Source organism: Vicia villosa, unplaced genomic scaffold, assembly GCF_029867415.1.
Source record: "Vicia villosa cultivar HV-30 ecotype Madison, WI unplaced genomic scaffold, Vvil1.0 ctg.000133F_1_1, whole genome shotgun sequence".
Classification (NCBI taxonomy): Eukaryota; Viridiplantae; Streptophyta; class Magnoliopsida; order Fabales; family Fabaceae; genus Vicia; species Vicia villosa.
The window spans coordinates 127,287-142,941 of NW_026705027.1; the positions used below are offsets into that span (position 1 = coordinate 127,287).

Genomic DNA, 15,655 nt, shown 5'->3' on the forward strand with positions numbered 1-15,655 from the left:
TAGAGTCACTTGCTGCCTGCCTTTCCCACTCCTCGTCCTTGCTATATATATGCTGTCAAACAGAATATTTTCTGTTAGGGATTTTCACCCTAGTGCCCCTCCTTGGTTCCACAATGTTAGGGTCATTTGCCATCTGTCCCTGATTGTTTCTACTTTGTCCTTTTCCTCCAACAATATTATTGTGCCAGCTCATAACATTACTCCCCACATTGACAAGGACCTTGTCCTCAAGGTTAGGATACAGAACCTTCAATTCATTCCAGTTTTCCCAAGTGACTTCTGTTAGCAAAGTATCCCACTGCACTTGAACCTGCTGAATTGGTTGACCATTTTGAATGACAGTGCGACGATTAACAATAGCTTGAGGAAAAATCAATGGTCCTTGTTCAGTAGTAGTCAAAGGAAGGGGTAGCAGCTGTGTAGGGTGGTCACCTTTGCATAATTTTAAAGCTGACACATGGAACACTGGGTGGATTTTCGCCGTAGTGGGAAGCATCAGTCGGTAAGCAACTTGGCCAATGCGTTCCATGACAGGAAATGGGCCAAAGTAACGCATACTGAGTTTCTGGTTGCGCCTAAGAGCTATCGAATGTTGACGGTAAGGCTGCAACTTGACTAGCACCATGTCACCCACCTTAAATTCAACAAATCTTCGTTTATTATCAGCAAATTTCTTCATAATTTGTTGAGCTCGCATTAAATTAGCCTTTAGAGCAGCCAAGGTATCGTCTCGTTCCGTCAACAGCTGTTGTAACAACGGTGGATCACCATTGTTAACTTCATAGCGAATAAGGCCAGGGGGGTCTCGTCCATAAACCACCTTGAATGGTGTCATGCCAATACTTTGTGTGGAAGGCAGTATTGTATGAGAATTCTGCCCAAGGCAGCAATTTGGACCAAGCACGAGGATAATGGCTAGTGAAGCAACGAAGATAAAGTTCTAAACATTTGTTTACAGCTTCAGATTGGCCATCGGTTTGAGGGTGGTATGCAGTGCTCATAGCCAATGTTGTGCCACTTAGTTTGAATAATTGTTGCCAAAATTGGCTTGTGAACACACGATCTCGGTCAGATACAATTGTCTTAGGAAACCCATGAAGTTTAACAATTGTATGAAGAAAAACTTCTGCTACTTTGTAACTGTTATAGTCAGCCTTGAGAGGAATGAAGTGGCTATATTTGGATAAACGATCTACCACCACTAGAATAACAGTGTAAGAATTGGATGGCGGCAGTCCCGTAATGAAATCCATCGACAAGTCTTCCCAAATTTGTTGTGGAATAGGGAGAGTGTGGACCTCCGTTTTTTAATCCCGGGCCATACCTCTGTTCTGTAGAGGTACGTGAACTGACTCTTTTTTATCGCTTAATGCTTTCGCATTTTTGAAAATTCACAGAGTCGCCACCGACCTTTTATTTTATCCAATTAAGGAAAGGTTTATAAAAGAAACAGAAAAAAGACCTTTAAGAAATTCTGGGTAAGGGGGTAGGTTATACAAAGGGAAGGTGTTAGCACCCTTTGTATCCATGGTTATCCATGGGCTCTTAAGTTTGCTTAGCTCACTTGTTTTTCGATCACTTTTCAATTGCTCTGAAATTGCTCATATGTGGTTTCAAATACCTTTGTAATTGAATTTTGTAATGATCCGTGTGTGGATGTATACAAAATGCTTGTTTATCTTTCGAAAGATGTTTTGAAAAGAACGTTAACTTTGTAATAATCCGTGTTTGGATGTATACAAAGTATTGTCTTTTTTGAAAGTTTTGTTTTGAAAAACAACAGTGTATGAGAATTTTGTTTGTTTTGATTTGAGCAAGCAAACTAGGAGGTCTACCCTGAGTTGTAAGGTCTTTATCCTATTTCTGTTAAAAATCTATCCTTTCACCGGATATAAACGCAAGGTTCGATTTTGTACTCAAAATAGTAGAATTTTGACTTTGATTTTGAAAAGAATGAGAAGGGATTACCTTAAAAGGTGCAAGTGTGATTGTGTTTGTATTCTGATATTTTATCTTTGAAGTTAGTGATCTAACGGTTCAATTTTATCTTTGACATACACGCAGTTTATATTTGCTGGAAATTAAAATGCGGAAATGTAAAGTGCGGAAAGTAAATCTACGCTATTACATCGATTGTGCAGGAAATGTAAATTAGCCTATTTACATGAATTTGACATCCTATACATTTATCTAGGAATTTAAATTGCAAGAAAAATAAAGGCATGTTTTTTGGATTTTTTATGATTTATTTTAATTATAATTAATGCATAATTAATTAAATTAAAATGACGAAAAAAGATGAAAATAGATTTAAACCTAGAAATTAAGTTTAAAATATGTACAAAATATTTGTCAATTAATTTTAAAATAAAACTATTTTTTTTTGGAATTTTTGGAATTGATTTGAAATTGATTTAAGTTAATTAAAACATAATTATGCAAATAATTATACAAATAATTAAAACTTAAAGATAAAATTATTCAAAATATGTACAAAATTAGTTTATAATATATAAACAATATTTAACATGAAGAACAATTTTTTTTATGATTTTTTGATTGGTTAGAATAATTAAAAAGCAAATATATAAATATATACTAATTAATTATGCAAAATATTGAAATTTTGAAGAAAAATAAAATATTTTTATTTCAGAAAATAATATATTATTTTAGGAGTCTAAAAATATTTTTTGTGTATTTTTTGGATTTTTAAAACTATTTTTAATTAATTTAACAAAGAAATTAAAATAAAATAGAAAATAAAAAGGATACTGATCATGTGTGGTTGGATTGAGGGTCCATGATAAGGATTGTTTGATCTGGCGCGTTGGATGAGTTATTAAGTGAGATCAGATGGTCCAGACTTTGAGGCACATGGTACACGTTACACTTGCAAAGCACAGAATCAGAGGTAAATTTAAAAAAAACACGCGCGCGTCTGAACCAATGGGGGGAAGACACGTCTTCGTCTTCAACCTTCAGACAAGACTTTCAACAGCGCTTTTGCAAAAAAAGCGCTATAATAAGTGAGCCCTAATTCTGCAAAATAACGAATAGGGGTAAACAAGCAAATAAATTTGGCGCGATGGTACCATTCAACTCGTCTTGTTCCACTGAATGTAACCATGTCTTTAATTTGCTTTAATTTTGGCCCTATTGAAGAACCCTAATTTTGAGCTAAGAAAACCCTAAAATGGTATATGCTACAAACAGCCATTAAAATCCAATTGAGGCTCCAGAAACGACCAGAGCTTCAAACCAAACACAATTATGCATCTACATCTTGTTAAACATGCGTGAGTTATGAGATATAAGTTGGTTTTAGTTTGAACAAACCGTGGCTTATATAGCTCGATTCAATGAGGTTTAAGACTTGGAAATGATTGGAATTGTTTCAGTGAAGCTCAGAGATGGTGTTTGAATGTTTATTTTGTATTGAAATGGACTGAAACTTAAAATTCGAATTTCAAGTTTCTTTGAAAATTACAAGTTGTTACAAGAGTGCTATGTGCTTATGAATGCTACTGAATTCGTCCTCTCCATGTTACTGAAGTATGATAGGCTATATATAAGCATTGAGTGCTTAGAATTGAAGCTAAGAAGCAACTAGTTGCCTTTGTGGAATTCTTGCATTTTTTATATTAAAAAAGCTTTGAATTATTGACCAAGTCTTCTTGCCTTCAATGCATCTGCCTTGCTCTTCAATTCTCTGCAGAAAGATGAAGATTCCTTGGGTGAGTCATGCTTGGAAGTTAAGCTACCATTTATCCATCCATTTTCCTTTTAATTTTAATCTTAAAATAAGATAAAATCAAGCAAAAAATGAATAAAAATGGTGTGGGCTTAGTCTTGGTCGTGGGAGGCCCATAATATCATGGAAATGATGTTTGAATGCTGAAAACTTGGCCCCATTTGGAAAAAATACATTTTTGAGCAATGTTGGTTTCATGTATTTTCCCAACATTTAGCCAACTTCAACAAGGTGTAAATCCCTCAATTTTTGTCATATGAAGGAGATCTTGCACTTTTTGGAAACCTCAAAGAGTCCTCTAACCAATTTCTTTGGTCTCATGTCAAAATGATTTTTGATGCTCCTTGTGTGTCCTTTTGAAAAAAGTGTCTTTTTGTTGACTTTGAAAATGACCTGTAATGTCTTTAATCATATTTTTCAAATGGTGAATCCAATGACCATGGGATCAATGGCATTTGAAAGATAATTGAATTTCCTTCAAAACAAGCTTTGGTTTGAATTTTTTGGATGAAGGATGAGAGAGTTAGGATCAGTCAAAGTTGAGTTGACTTTTCAGGCAAAAACCCTAATTTTGAATCTTAGGGTTTTGTTGATTTTTGATCTTTCCTTGATGAATTATGATCATCCAATGATCAAATGATGAATCCTTTGACAAAATATGGACTTTGACAAAAAATTTCATTTTTGACTGTCTGTTGACTTTTTTGGTCAAACGGGTCGTCTGTTGACTGTTTGAGCTGCTGACGGTGCGTCTGAGTGAATTGAAGTTTGAAAATTTGTATGATGGTACTTTGAGATATATGGATGTGTATGAAATCCATTTGAGCTCTCAAAAACTTGTTTCTCCTGTAAAAACAAGAAAACCCTAGTCAGGGACCGTTTATGTAGGAGACAGTTAAGCGTACCTGATTTTTGTGCAGTGCTGAGTTTCTGCTAATCGCGTGATATTCAGAAGACTTCTAGCACAAAAATCTTGGAATTTTGAATTGTGAAAGATTGATTTGATTGATGGTACAAAACACTGAGAATTGTACTGCCAGCAGTTTGGCTGTCGACTGACTGTTCAGGTATTGACGTAGCAGTTAGAGTGAAAAATCAACAGTCAAAGTTAATTTTATTTTTTTTGTTGTTTTTGTTTTTGTTTTATGTGAAAAAATGAAAGTTTATTTACATGACTTGTTAAAAAAACATAGACATAATAAATAACTAATATTTACGGTATGCGGGCAAAATTACCGATAATAACCCTGAAAATCATTTAATGCACAGAAATAGGAATATTTGACTGGCAGAAATCACACAAAATATTATCTTAGTAATTAAGCAATATTATGACAAGTAATACAACATTTAATACTGACAGTATAAATATTACATACTATATTGAACAGTACGACGAATAAACGGTACATTCAAGAAATAAGAAATACTGCAAATTTTAAGAATGACGATTAATGACCCATGCTATGAACAATAACATGTAGATGATTGGGAGTGCAACTATTGCAGGTCCACACTCTTCAGGACTATGCAGGCAGAAGAAAGTCATGATCACCGTAGCAATGGTGATGACTGTAAGAAACAGTGTCTCTATCCACTTTGCCATTCTTGTCAGGGAAGAAGAGAAAATAGATATGAGGTGGGAATTTGAAAGATGAGTTAGAATTTGATGTGAGATTTTATGGAAGAAAATGGGAGGTATTTATAGAATGGAAAGAAGGATAGAGACGTTGGGGAATGATGTGATTCCGTACAAAAGGAAAATTTGAGTGGAAGTAAGATTTGAAAGAAAGTGTATGATAGTGTTGGAAAAAGAGAGATTTGATTTTTGAAAAAGAGATTTGAAAAGATTTTTGCAAATAATGGAATATAGTACAAAAATTAGTGGGGAACAAAAGATAATAATAATCTACTTGTTACCAGTACAGTCTGAGTTTCCTGATTCTGCGCCTGCAAAAAGATTTAACTCTGTACCAATTGTGTCAGTACTATTTATCTGTAAATAAATAAATAGCATGTGTGAAGTAATAAACAGTATTTGGCGTTTGCGTAAGAATAAATTCAACTGCAAGCCAAATTACTGTATAAGAAAAATTCTAAAAACTAAGTATTTCATATGTCAGGATATTTGTTGAAATAAAAATCCATGATTATATGAGACTCTAAATTTTCAGATTGGAGTTTTCTTGAAAAAAGATGCGGGTAAATTTTGGGGTATAACAGAGAGGTTGGAGTAATCCAGCAGGTAAGGTTGTCGAGTGTTTGGCTTGTTGACAAACTAAACATTGTGAGACAAAATCCTTGATATCCTTGGTCATAGTGGCCCAGAAAAATTGAGTCGCGATGCGAGCTTTAGTTCGTGTAACTCCAGCATGTCCTCCCAAGGTTGAAGAATGAAACTCAGTGAGGATGATTTTGATCAAGTCAGGCTGTTGAGGAATAACCAATCGATTCTTCCAGAATAACATATCATGTTTGACTTGATAGTGAGGCGTAGAACATGTACCCAGCAAGCATTGATTTCTAACCTCTGCCAACACCGGATCCTTGTTTACAGCTGAATGAATCATGGAAATAAGCTGAGGTGTGTGTACTGATAGGCCTAAATAGAATGAGCGCGAGAGACTATCAGCTGCAATATTATCCACTCCAGGTTTATACTCGATGGTGAAATCATATCCCAAAAATTTGTGAAGCCAATGTTGTTGTTCCGGAGTTTGAATCGACTGATCAGTGAGGGATTTGAGGCTGCGTTGATCAGTCTTGATAACAAACTTATGACCGATCAAATAGTGGCGAAATTTCGCCAAAGCTTCTGTAATAGCGTAGAGTTCACGGACATATGCAGATTGCTTTTGCATTCGAGGGCACAACTTTTTTGAAAAGTAAGCAATGGGATGACGTGCTTGACTGAGCACCGCACCGATACCAGACCCGGAAGCATCAGTCTCAAGGGTAAAAGGCAATCGAAAATCTGGTAACGATAAAACTGGGGCTTGTGTGATGGCATGTTTGAGTTTGTCGAAAGCTTCAGTAGCTGCTGGAGTCCAATGGAAAGCATCTTTTTTTAAAAGCTCGGTGAGGGGTGATGCCATGGAAGCATAATTGCGAATAAAACGTCGATAATAACCAGATAATCCTAAGAACCCTCGAAGCTGTTTGAGAGAAGAGGGAACTTTCCATTCCATGACAGCTTGAATCTTAGATTTATCCATTTCAACACCTTAATTTGAGATGGTATGGCCTAGATAATCCACTGAAGTAAGGCCAAAGCAACATTTGGAAAGCTTGGCAAATAGCTCATGTTGTTCTAGCAACCTTAAAACAACCTCCAGGTGTTCAAGGTGTGTAGACCAAGAGGGGCTGTACACCAGTATGTCATCAAAGAAGACTAACACGAACTTGCGTAATTGGTCTCGAAAAACAGAATTCATAAGACTTTGGAACGAAGCTGGTGCATTGGATAACCCGAACGGCATGACAAGCCACTCATACAACCCTTGATGTGTGCGAAAAGCAATCTTATGACGATCCTCCGGATTAAAAGATTTGATGGTAGCCTGCTCTCAAGTCTAATTTAGAAAAATAAGCAGCTCCAAATAGTTCGTCCAACAACTCATCAACTGTCGGTATTGGAAAGCTATCTTTAATTGTAATCGCGTTTAATGCACGATAATCAGTGCAAAATCTCCAGGATCCATCTTTCTTTCTGACCAGCAAAACCGGGGATGAGAACGGGCTGGTACTAGGTTGAATAATACCCTGTTGTAACATCTCAGAAACCAATCGTTCAATTTCTGTTTTCTGACTATGTGGATATCGATATGGTTTGACCTTAACCGGATTACTACCATCAATAAGAGGGATCGAATGATCTTGTAACCTCGGTGGTGGTAAACGATTAGGTTCCTCAAACACCTTCCAATAATTGCGGAGCAAGGCAGCTAAATCTTCCGGTAAATTATCAAGTGTAGCTACTGATGATGATGGTGCTAGAGAGTGGAATTGCAGAGTATATGATAAATCAATAGAATGTGTGTTATGGAGACGACGAATATGATGAAATTGAGACTGACCCGGTGCCATGAATTGATCTCCTCGAAGAGTGATGAATTTGTTGTTGAGGTAGAATTTAATCAATAACGCATCATAGTCCGCAATGTGAGGACCTAGAGTCTTGAGCCATGGTGCTCCTAGGACCAAATCAGCACCAGTAATAGGAAGCAAATACACCGGAAGGTGGAGATTGTGACCCTGTATCGTGACTGGTAAGTCCTGAATCAATCCCGAAGCCGTCAGTGTGCTACCATTTCCCACCAAAATTTGAAATTGCGGAGCTTGTTGAATTGGCAATTTCAAACACTGAGCTATGCGTGGTTGCAAAAAATTATCGGAACTACCACTGTCAAGGAGAACCTGGACTTGTATTCCTTGAATTTGCCCTTGAAAACGAAGTGTGCCTGCACTTTGCGCTCCGTTGAGGGCATTAAATGAGAGATGGTGCTCTGTTTCAAGTATCTGAAGTAAAGAATCACCATCTGGCGGCTCTGTCTCTTGCTCTGGTGAATCAAAATCATCAACTTGAAGAAGGAGGTAATGTTTGTTTGGACAACGATGGTTGGGTGTAAACTTGTCATCACAATAGAAGCATTGACCCTTGTCACGCCTGAGTTGAATCTCAGCGGAGGTGATGCTACGAATGGGACGAGGTTTGGGAATTGGTGTTTGGGTTTGGGGTCGGGTTGGTGGAGTGGGTAAAAGGGCGTTGGTGGGTCGGGTTAGAGAATGTGGGCTGGGATTGTAAATGGGCTTTGTGGTTTGTGGGTAGGGTTTTGTAAAAGAGTTGTATTTTTCTGCAAATAATTTGGCTAAGGAAAGGGCGTGAGAGAGAGAGGTAGGGTTTTGGGCTATGACATCACGATGGATCTCAGTCTTAAGCCCACTAACGAAACAATCCAAGATTGCATCAGGGGATAGGCCATGAGAGCGATTCGCAAGGGAGATGAAAGTGGAGTAGTATTCACTGATTGTGGAGGTCTGGGTTAATTTGAAAAGGGTGGGTCGTGGAGATTCGTATGGAGAAGGGCCATATTCCAATTCCAGAGCACGTGTGAAGGCACCCCAAGATCGGAAGGGGTTGTTACGAGTAATCATTTGATACCAAGGTACGACATCTTTGTCGAGATGCACCGCTGCAATGGTAAGGCGTTGATTGTCCGGTGTAGAGTAATAATCAAAAAACTGTTCAACCTTAAAGATCCAGTTCAAAACCTCAGTACCATCGAATCTGGGAAAATCAAGCTTCACGTTACGTATCTGAAACGGCGATTGTCGTGGGGTTCCGTCTGAGTTCCCGCTACCATTTAAGGCGGAAGAGAGTTGTAAAGAACCCAGTTGTGCTTCAACATGTTCGAAACGCACCATATCATTGTGTCGGTGTTGTATGTAGTCGTTATGTCGTGCGTCGGCATCTTCCATCATTTGCTGCATCGTGGTGTTGAGGCCATTGATGGAAGCTTCCAAACCTTTCATCCGTGTATTTTCTGCCATGGTAAGTTGATGAAAGCACTAAATGTAAGATGTAACAGAAAAGATATAACAGCTAGAAGAAAATATGCAGGAGAATATATCCACAAGAATCACTTCATTATAATAAGGCTAGTACAATGAAGAATCTATGGAATTTGATAATGATTACTCAATAGTTTTTGGAATGAACAATACAACTTATTGCAACAGAAAAGAAAGAGAATTCATTCACAAGGAATGCCACTAGAGGAAGAGAGATAGAGTCACTTGCTGCCTGCCTTTCCCACTCCTCGTCCTTGCTATATATATGCTGTCAAACAGAATATTTTCTGTTAGGGATTTTCACCCTAGTGCCCCTCCTTGGTTCCACAATGTTAGGGTCATTTGCCATCTGTCCCTGATTGTTTCTACTTTGTCCTTTTCCTCCAACAGTATTATTGTGCCAGCTCATAATAGTAGGATTGGAAAAGACTTAGGCTACTTGCATGGCTACTGCAGAAAAGGCCTCTGAGCACATAAAAAGTTTGACGGTGACATCTCAAAAGGTGATTTTGGATGTTTCTCTAAAAACACGTCCCAATGCTGTAGGCAATGAGAATGGTACTGGTGTCAATACTAGGTATGTCATGTGTTTAGAGAGGTGTGATAAGGATGGGGAGAGAGAAGGGCTAGAGGTTTCTTTTGGGCCAAATCTTTTGGGCCCAAACCAAGGATTGCACTCTTTTGATGAAGCCTGTATCAGGTCCAAGGTGGTAAAGCACAAGTCAATGAAAATTCGGAGACTGAAAGAAGTGGGAGTCTAGCTAAAGTTTCTCATTCCTACTATGCTTGTCTTAACCCTAATTTCGTCCCGAAATTAAAGAACTACACAAAAGAGGAGAATAATAAGGGAGTTCGTGGTGAAAATTTCTTAGGTGGCCCTGTCATCCATTGTGAAAAATTGCAATGAGATACTGTTATTTAACAAGGAGTCTAAGGTGGGAAAATATTTGACAGATTTGTTACTCAGGTTGGGGTTGGTTTGCGTGGTTTCAGGTGAGGAGATTCAAAAGAATATTGAAGAAATGGAGGCTAGAGATAAGGAAGGGTTGGCTGTTAGGAAGGCGGATAAAGGGATTCTGAAATGATATTAGTATCCCTTAATCTAAGAGGAGGTGGTATGCGATATAGAAGGAGGTTATTGGTGTCATGATACAATCTGGTAAAGTTGGTGTGTGTTTCCTTAAGGAAATAAAACTTTCTCTTTTTAATTTAAAGTTGGGTGAAGAGTTTTAGGGGGGAAAGGACGTCGAGTGGATGCATCTCGATCCTGTAGGAGCTTATGGAGGTTCAGTTATACGGTGGAGGAAAAACTTCTTGGAGCTTCTAACAAGCTACAAGGGCCCAGGTTATGCTGGCGTGAAGGCTACGAATAAAGGTGTGTGCATTAACTTTATTAATGTCCATGCCCATTATAGTTATGTGCTTATAAGAGTTGTTTGGAGAAGTTTAATTTGCAAAAGAACTATGTCAGTTGGGGAGGCGTGGTGCATTAGTGGTGATTTTAACACAGTTTTATCTAAAGAGGAAAGGATTGGGAAAAATGCTAGGACAAAAAGTAAAGATTCTGCAGAATTTTGCAATTTTGTTGAGGAGATAGAGATTATCGATCTCCCTCGTGTGGGAGGAAGGTTCACTTGGTTCAGTGGGAATGGAATGACGGTGAGTTGGCTTGTCAGGTTTTTGATCTCTAATAATTTAATTTCGATTTGGAAATCAGTTAGCCAAATAATGGGGAAAAGGTTTTTGTCTGACCATTGCCCAGTGTGACTAAAAGCTGGAGATATCGATTGGGGGCCAAAACCTTTTCGGTTCAACAACAATTGGTACAAGCATGAAGATTTCTTCAGTTACGTGATCAAGGAGTGGAGTGTGTTGGATTTTTGCGGGAGAGGTGGCTTCTGTCTTTATGAAAAACTGAAGAGTCTTAAAGTTAATCCGAAGGTGTGGAACAGGGACATCTTTGGTTGAATTAACCTCAAAATTTATGAGAGTATTGATGAGCAACATGATCTGGACCAGGCTCTGATAGCTAATATTGGGGGGGATGTGACAGAGGTTGTGGAAGAGAGAAGGTTGGTCAGCGAGAAACTGTGGAAGCAACTAGAATTGAAGGAAAGTATGATCAGAATAAAGTCTGGTCAGAATTGGTTGAAAGAATGTGATCTCGATTCCAGATTTTTACATATTTTGTAAAACTTCGAGTGCGTAGAAATTCTATTTGCTTTGTTAACTCAAATGCAGGATTGGTGGAGGAGGTTAAGGAGGTCAAAACTCATATCAGGGAGCGTTTCCCTAGTTTCTTCTTGGAACCTTGTGATCGTAGACCTATTCCAGGGGGAATCAATTTCAAGAGATTAGAGGACAGTATATCAGCCAGCCTTGAGCGTCCTATCTCTGAATATGAGGTTAAAGAAACTGTGTGGGATTGCGACGGGAGTAAAACACCAGGGCCAGACGCATTCACGTTGGATTTCTTTAAGAATCATCGGGAAACAGTTAAGGAGGATATCATGAAGTTCATCATTGATTTTCATTCCAAGGAGATTTTAATTAAAGCCTGTACCTCTTCTTTCATAACTCTGTTACCGAAAGTTCTCAACCCTCAGTCTTTCTCAAAGTACCATCCGATTTTCCATGTAGGAAGTCTTCTCAAGATCCTTTCTAAACTTCTTGCAGGGAGACTTAAATAGGTAATTGATTGCTTAATCTCAAAGAAGCAATAGACTTTTATCAAGAATAGGAATATTCTGGATGGTGTTTTTGTGGTCAATGAAATTATGGACCTTGCTAAGAGGGATGGTAGAAGCTGCTTGGTTTTGAAGGTGGATTACGAGAAAGCTTATGATTGCGTAAGCTGGAATTATTTGAGGTTTGTGATGAAAAGCATGGGGTTCGGGAGAAAATGGCTGAACTGGATGGAGGCGGGTGTTTTGGTGAGCTCTATGGCAGTTATTGTAAACGGAAGTTATACTACAATTTCAAGGTTGAACGGGGTTTAAGGAAAGGAGACCTGCTTTCTCCTCTCTTGTTTGTCATTGCGCTGGAAGGATTAACTCGTCTATTGGAGAGAGCGGTTGAGTTGGGATATTATAGAGGCTTTCATTTTGGTGATAATAATTCAGTAGCTATATTGTAATTTGCGGACGATACGATTCTCTTTGGAGAAGGAAGTCAACAGAACTTATGGAGTTTTAAGTCTATTTTACAGGGCTTCAAATTAATGTTTGGACTTAGAGTTAACTTTTGTAAGAGTAATATATACGGCATAAATCTTTCTGACACGGATTTGATTCAGGCTTCCTCTTTTAATTTATTTTTTAATTGAAAATAATATATAATATAGAGGTGGGAACCACCAAAATACAAAATAAGATATTACTTGGTATAAGAAAAGATAAAAGAACTACCATGAAAACAAATAAAATGAGAAACCAAACAACCAACTGAAACAATACAACATCAAAGCAGTCAAGTGAATGGTCTTTGCCACCTGAGATCTCAAACGAAGTCTATTTTCTAATAGATTTCAAAAATAAACAATATAAATAATTCTTTAATAGAATGAAGTATAGCCAATAATAATTTCAAAAGGAGTCTTTAGTTCAATACCAACTTAAGCACCTTCTTAAGGGTATCAATAACAAATAAGTCAAAAGGGTCATCCTCTTCGGACTCAATAAAAGACACATATGGTTATGTGAAATCTAATGTCCTCCCTCTCCCTACGAGAGGAAACAACTAAAACATTATACATATCCAGAAGAATATCACACTAAAGACCTGGAAAACCAATAATAAACATGCATCTCTATTTGATCAAAATGGTCAAATTCACCAATTGGAGGTCTCTAACGCCCCCCCTCTTATTTAAAATCCAGTAACATATTTTGTGGTGTATGTGCATGTGTGGTATACACATGAGAAGGTAAATGGCATTGTATTTGTTATGTTATTCGTATATGACATGATAAACTCCTTAGAATAATTAGTCTATTAATGACCTATTAAGTGTGACTTAATCGTGAGACATCATTAAACATAAAGACGTTATTCTTAATGTATCTGGAGTCAAGCTTTACTGTCGAATAGGACAACAGTAATGCATAGAGACTATTATGTGAGTAGACTGATGATTGTATCTCACGCGTCATGGATATGAGATATCAAGTCTTCACATAGGTATAAACGTTAGGAGTAATATTTGTACTGGATTGACCCTTTTGGCAAGATACAAGACTTCATTTACCACGAGAACTCCATCTGAAATACTCCTTCTCGATACGAATGCAGTTTGGTTACTAGAAACAAGATTTCCTATAACACACTTGAATCTAGCCGCCAAAAGTTTAGCTAGAATCTTATACAAGAAACCAACGAGGAATATAGGCCTAAATTCGGACAAAGATTGAGGATTATTCACTTTTGGGATAAGGGCAATGAAAGAAGAGATACAAGCCTTCGTAAGCCTAGATTTGTAATAGAAGTCCAAAATGAATCTTCCAGCGTCCTCTTTAACCACCTACCAATTACCTTTGAAAAAATCCAAAGTAAATCCATCCGGCCGGGACTCTTATTGCCATCACACGCCCACGCGACTTCTCTAATTTCTTCCTCCGAAAACGGCCTCTCCAACCACAAGGCTTCATCCTCTTTCAACCGGTTAATATCCAAGAGATCCGGTAAAGGTCTTTCATTATCCTCTTCTTTGAAAAACTCTAGAAAATAAATATGAACCTCCTTCTTGATGTTTGCCACTCCCTGCACTCTTCCGTTCCTTCTTTCTAGCGAAGAAATAGAATTTTTCCTTTGTTTATCCTTGATAGAGTTGTGAAAAAGCCTAGAATTCTTGTCTCCCTCTTTTAACCAAAGTTGCCTAGATTTTAATCTAAGCATACTCTCTTTCAAGTTTAAATAATGCCATAGCTCCTTCGAAACTTCCCGCCTACTATTAACCAATTCTTCCACATGATCTCCCAAGTTCTCCATTAAAGAGTTATCCAAGACATTAAGACTATCCACCTCCTCTTTGAGTTTTAGATCCAACCACCCGAATACCTCCTTGTTCCACACTCCAAGACTCGCTTTCAACCTTCAAAGTTTCTCATACAAAATGAAACCCCCCTACCGTTGACATTCCACTTTCCCCATTCTTCCTTAATAAAAATATTTAAATCCTTATGATTGAACCACACATTGTTAAACCGGAAAGGTTTAGGGCCCCAATCAACCACACCTAACCGCAATCGAATGGGTGTGTGATCCGATATGTCTCTTTTTTCAATGATTTGATCCACCACTCCCCATTCCTCAATCATCTTCCTCGAGCACAGAAACCTGTCAAGTCTACTCATCGCCTTCCCGTTATCCTTAAACCAAGTATATTTTCCTCCGACACAAGACACATCTACCAATCCCATATCCTCCACAAAAACCCGAAAGTCAACCATCCCTCTATTATTAGGCGCACCTCTTTCCTCAATTCTTTCTTCCTTTCTCAAGACCTCATTAAAATCTCCTACAACACACCACTCCTCATTAACGCTTGTCCTCCTTCTCTCTGTTAGAACAAGATTTGTTCTGATCAATATTCTTAGTTTTGATGATAACAAGGATATGAATTTTGTGTGAGATAAAGTGGTACTCTAATACATTGCAATTTCCCTTTCAGGAAATATATAAAGAGTATGCACAAATCAGCGCTCAGAAGCTTTGTCTCAGAAGGTTCAGCATGCAACATCAGAACATGGTCTGGCAAGACATCAGAAGATGGTCAACGCAGAATCAGAACATGGGTCTATGGAAGCATCAGAAGAACTTGAGATCAGAAGCAGAAGCACTGAAGTTCTCATGGTATCACGCTCAAAAGCACTTCAAGGTCAGAAGACAAGAAGATGCTATGCACCAAGCTGTTTGACTCTGATGATATTCAAATATTATATTCACAAACATCAGATCAGAAGAAAGTACAAGTGGCAGGCTACGTTGACTGACAAAAGGAACGTTAGAAGCTATTAAAGGCAACGTCAGTAGACACAGCGTGAACAAGGCTCGAGGTAGTTGACAAAAGCGTGAAACATTAAATGCAATGCTGTACGGAACACGCAAAGCATTAAATGCTCCCAACGGTCATCTTCTCAAACGCCTATAAATATGAAGTTCTGATGAGAAGCAAGTTTAACAACTCTGAACCAATTCTGAAAGACTTGCTGAAACGCTGTTCAATTCAAAGCTCAGAAACTTCATCTTCATCAAAGCTCACTACATTGCTGTTGTAATATATTAGTGAGATTAAGCTTAAACGTTAAGAGAAATATCACAGTTGTGATTATA

The 15,655-nt window shown here is 37.9% G+C and overlaps 2 protein-coding genes across 2 annotated transcripts; both read right to left on the reverse strand.

Annotated features, from left to right (window-relative positions):
- Positions 1 to 7,294: 7,294 nt before the first annotated feature.
- Positions 7,295 to 9,304, reverse strand: LOC131624517 (uncharacterized). Its single transcript, XM_058895474.1, has one exon. It carries the CDS (start codon positions 9,302 to 9,304, stop codon positions 7,295 to 7,297), a length of 2,010 nt encoding a protein of 669 aa, XP_058751457.1.
- Positions 9,305 to 13,741: 4,437 nt separating this feature from the next.
- Positions 13,742 to 14,772, reverse strand: LOC131624518 (uncharacterized). Its single transcript, XM_058895475.1, has 2 exons — positions 14,513 to 14,772; positions 13,742 to 14,414 (listed from the first exon to the last, which is right to left on the reverse strand). Exons 1-2 carry the CDS (start codon positions 14,770 to 14,772, stop codon positions 13,742 to 13,744), a joined length of 933 nt encoding a protein of 310 aa, XP_058751458.1.
- Between the last annotated feature and the right edge of the window lie 883 nt (positions 14,773 to 15,655).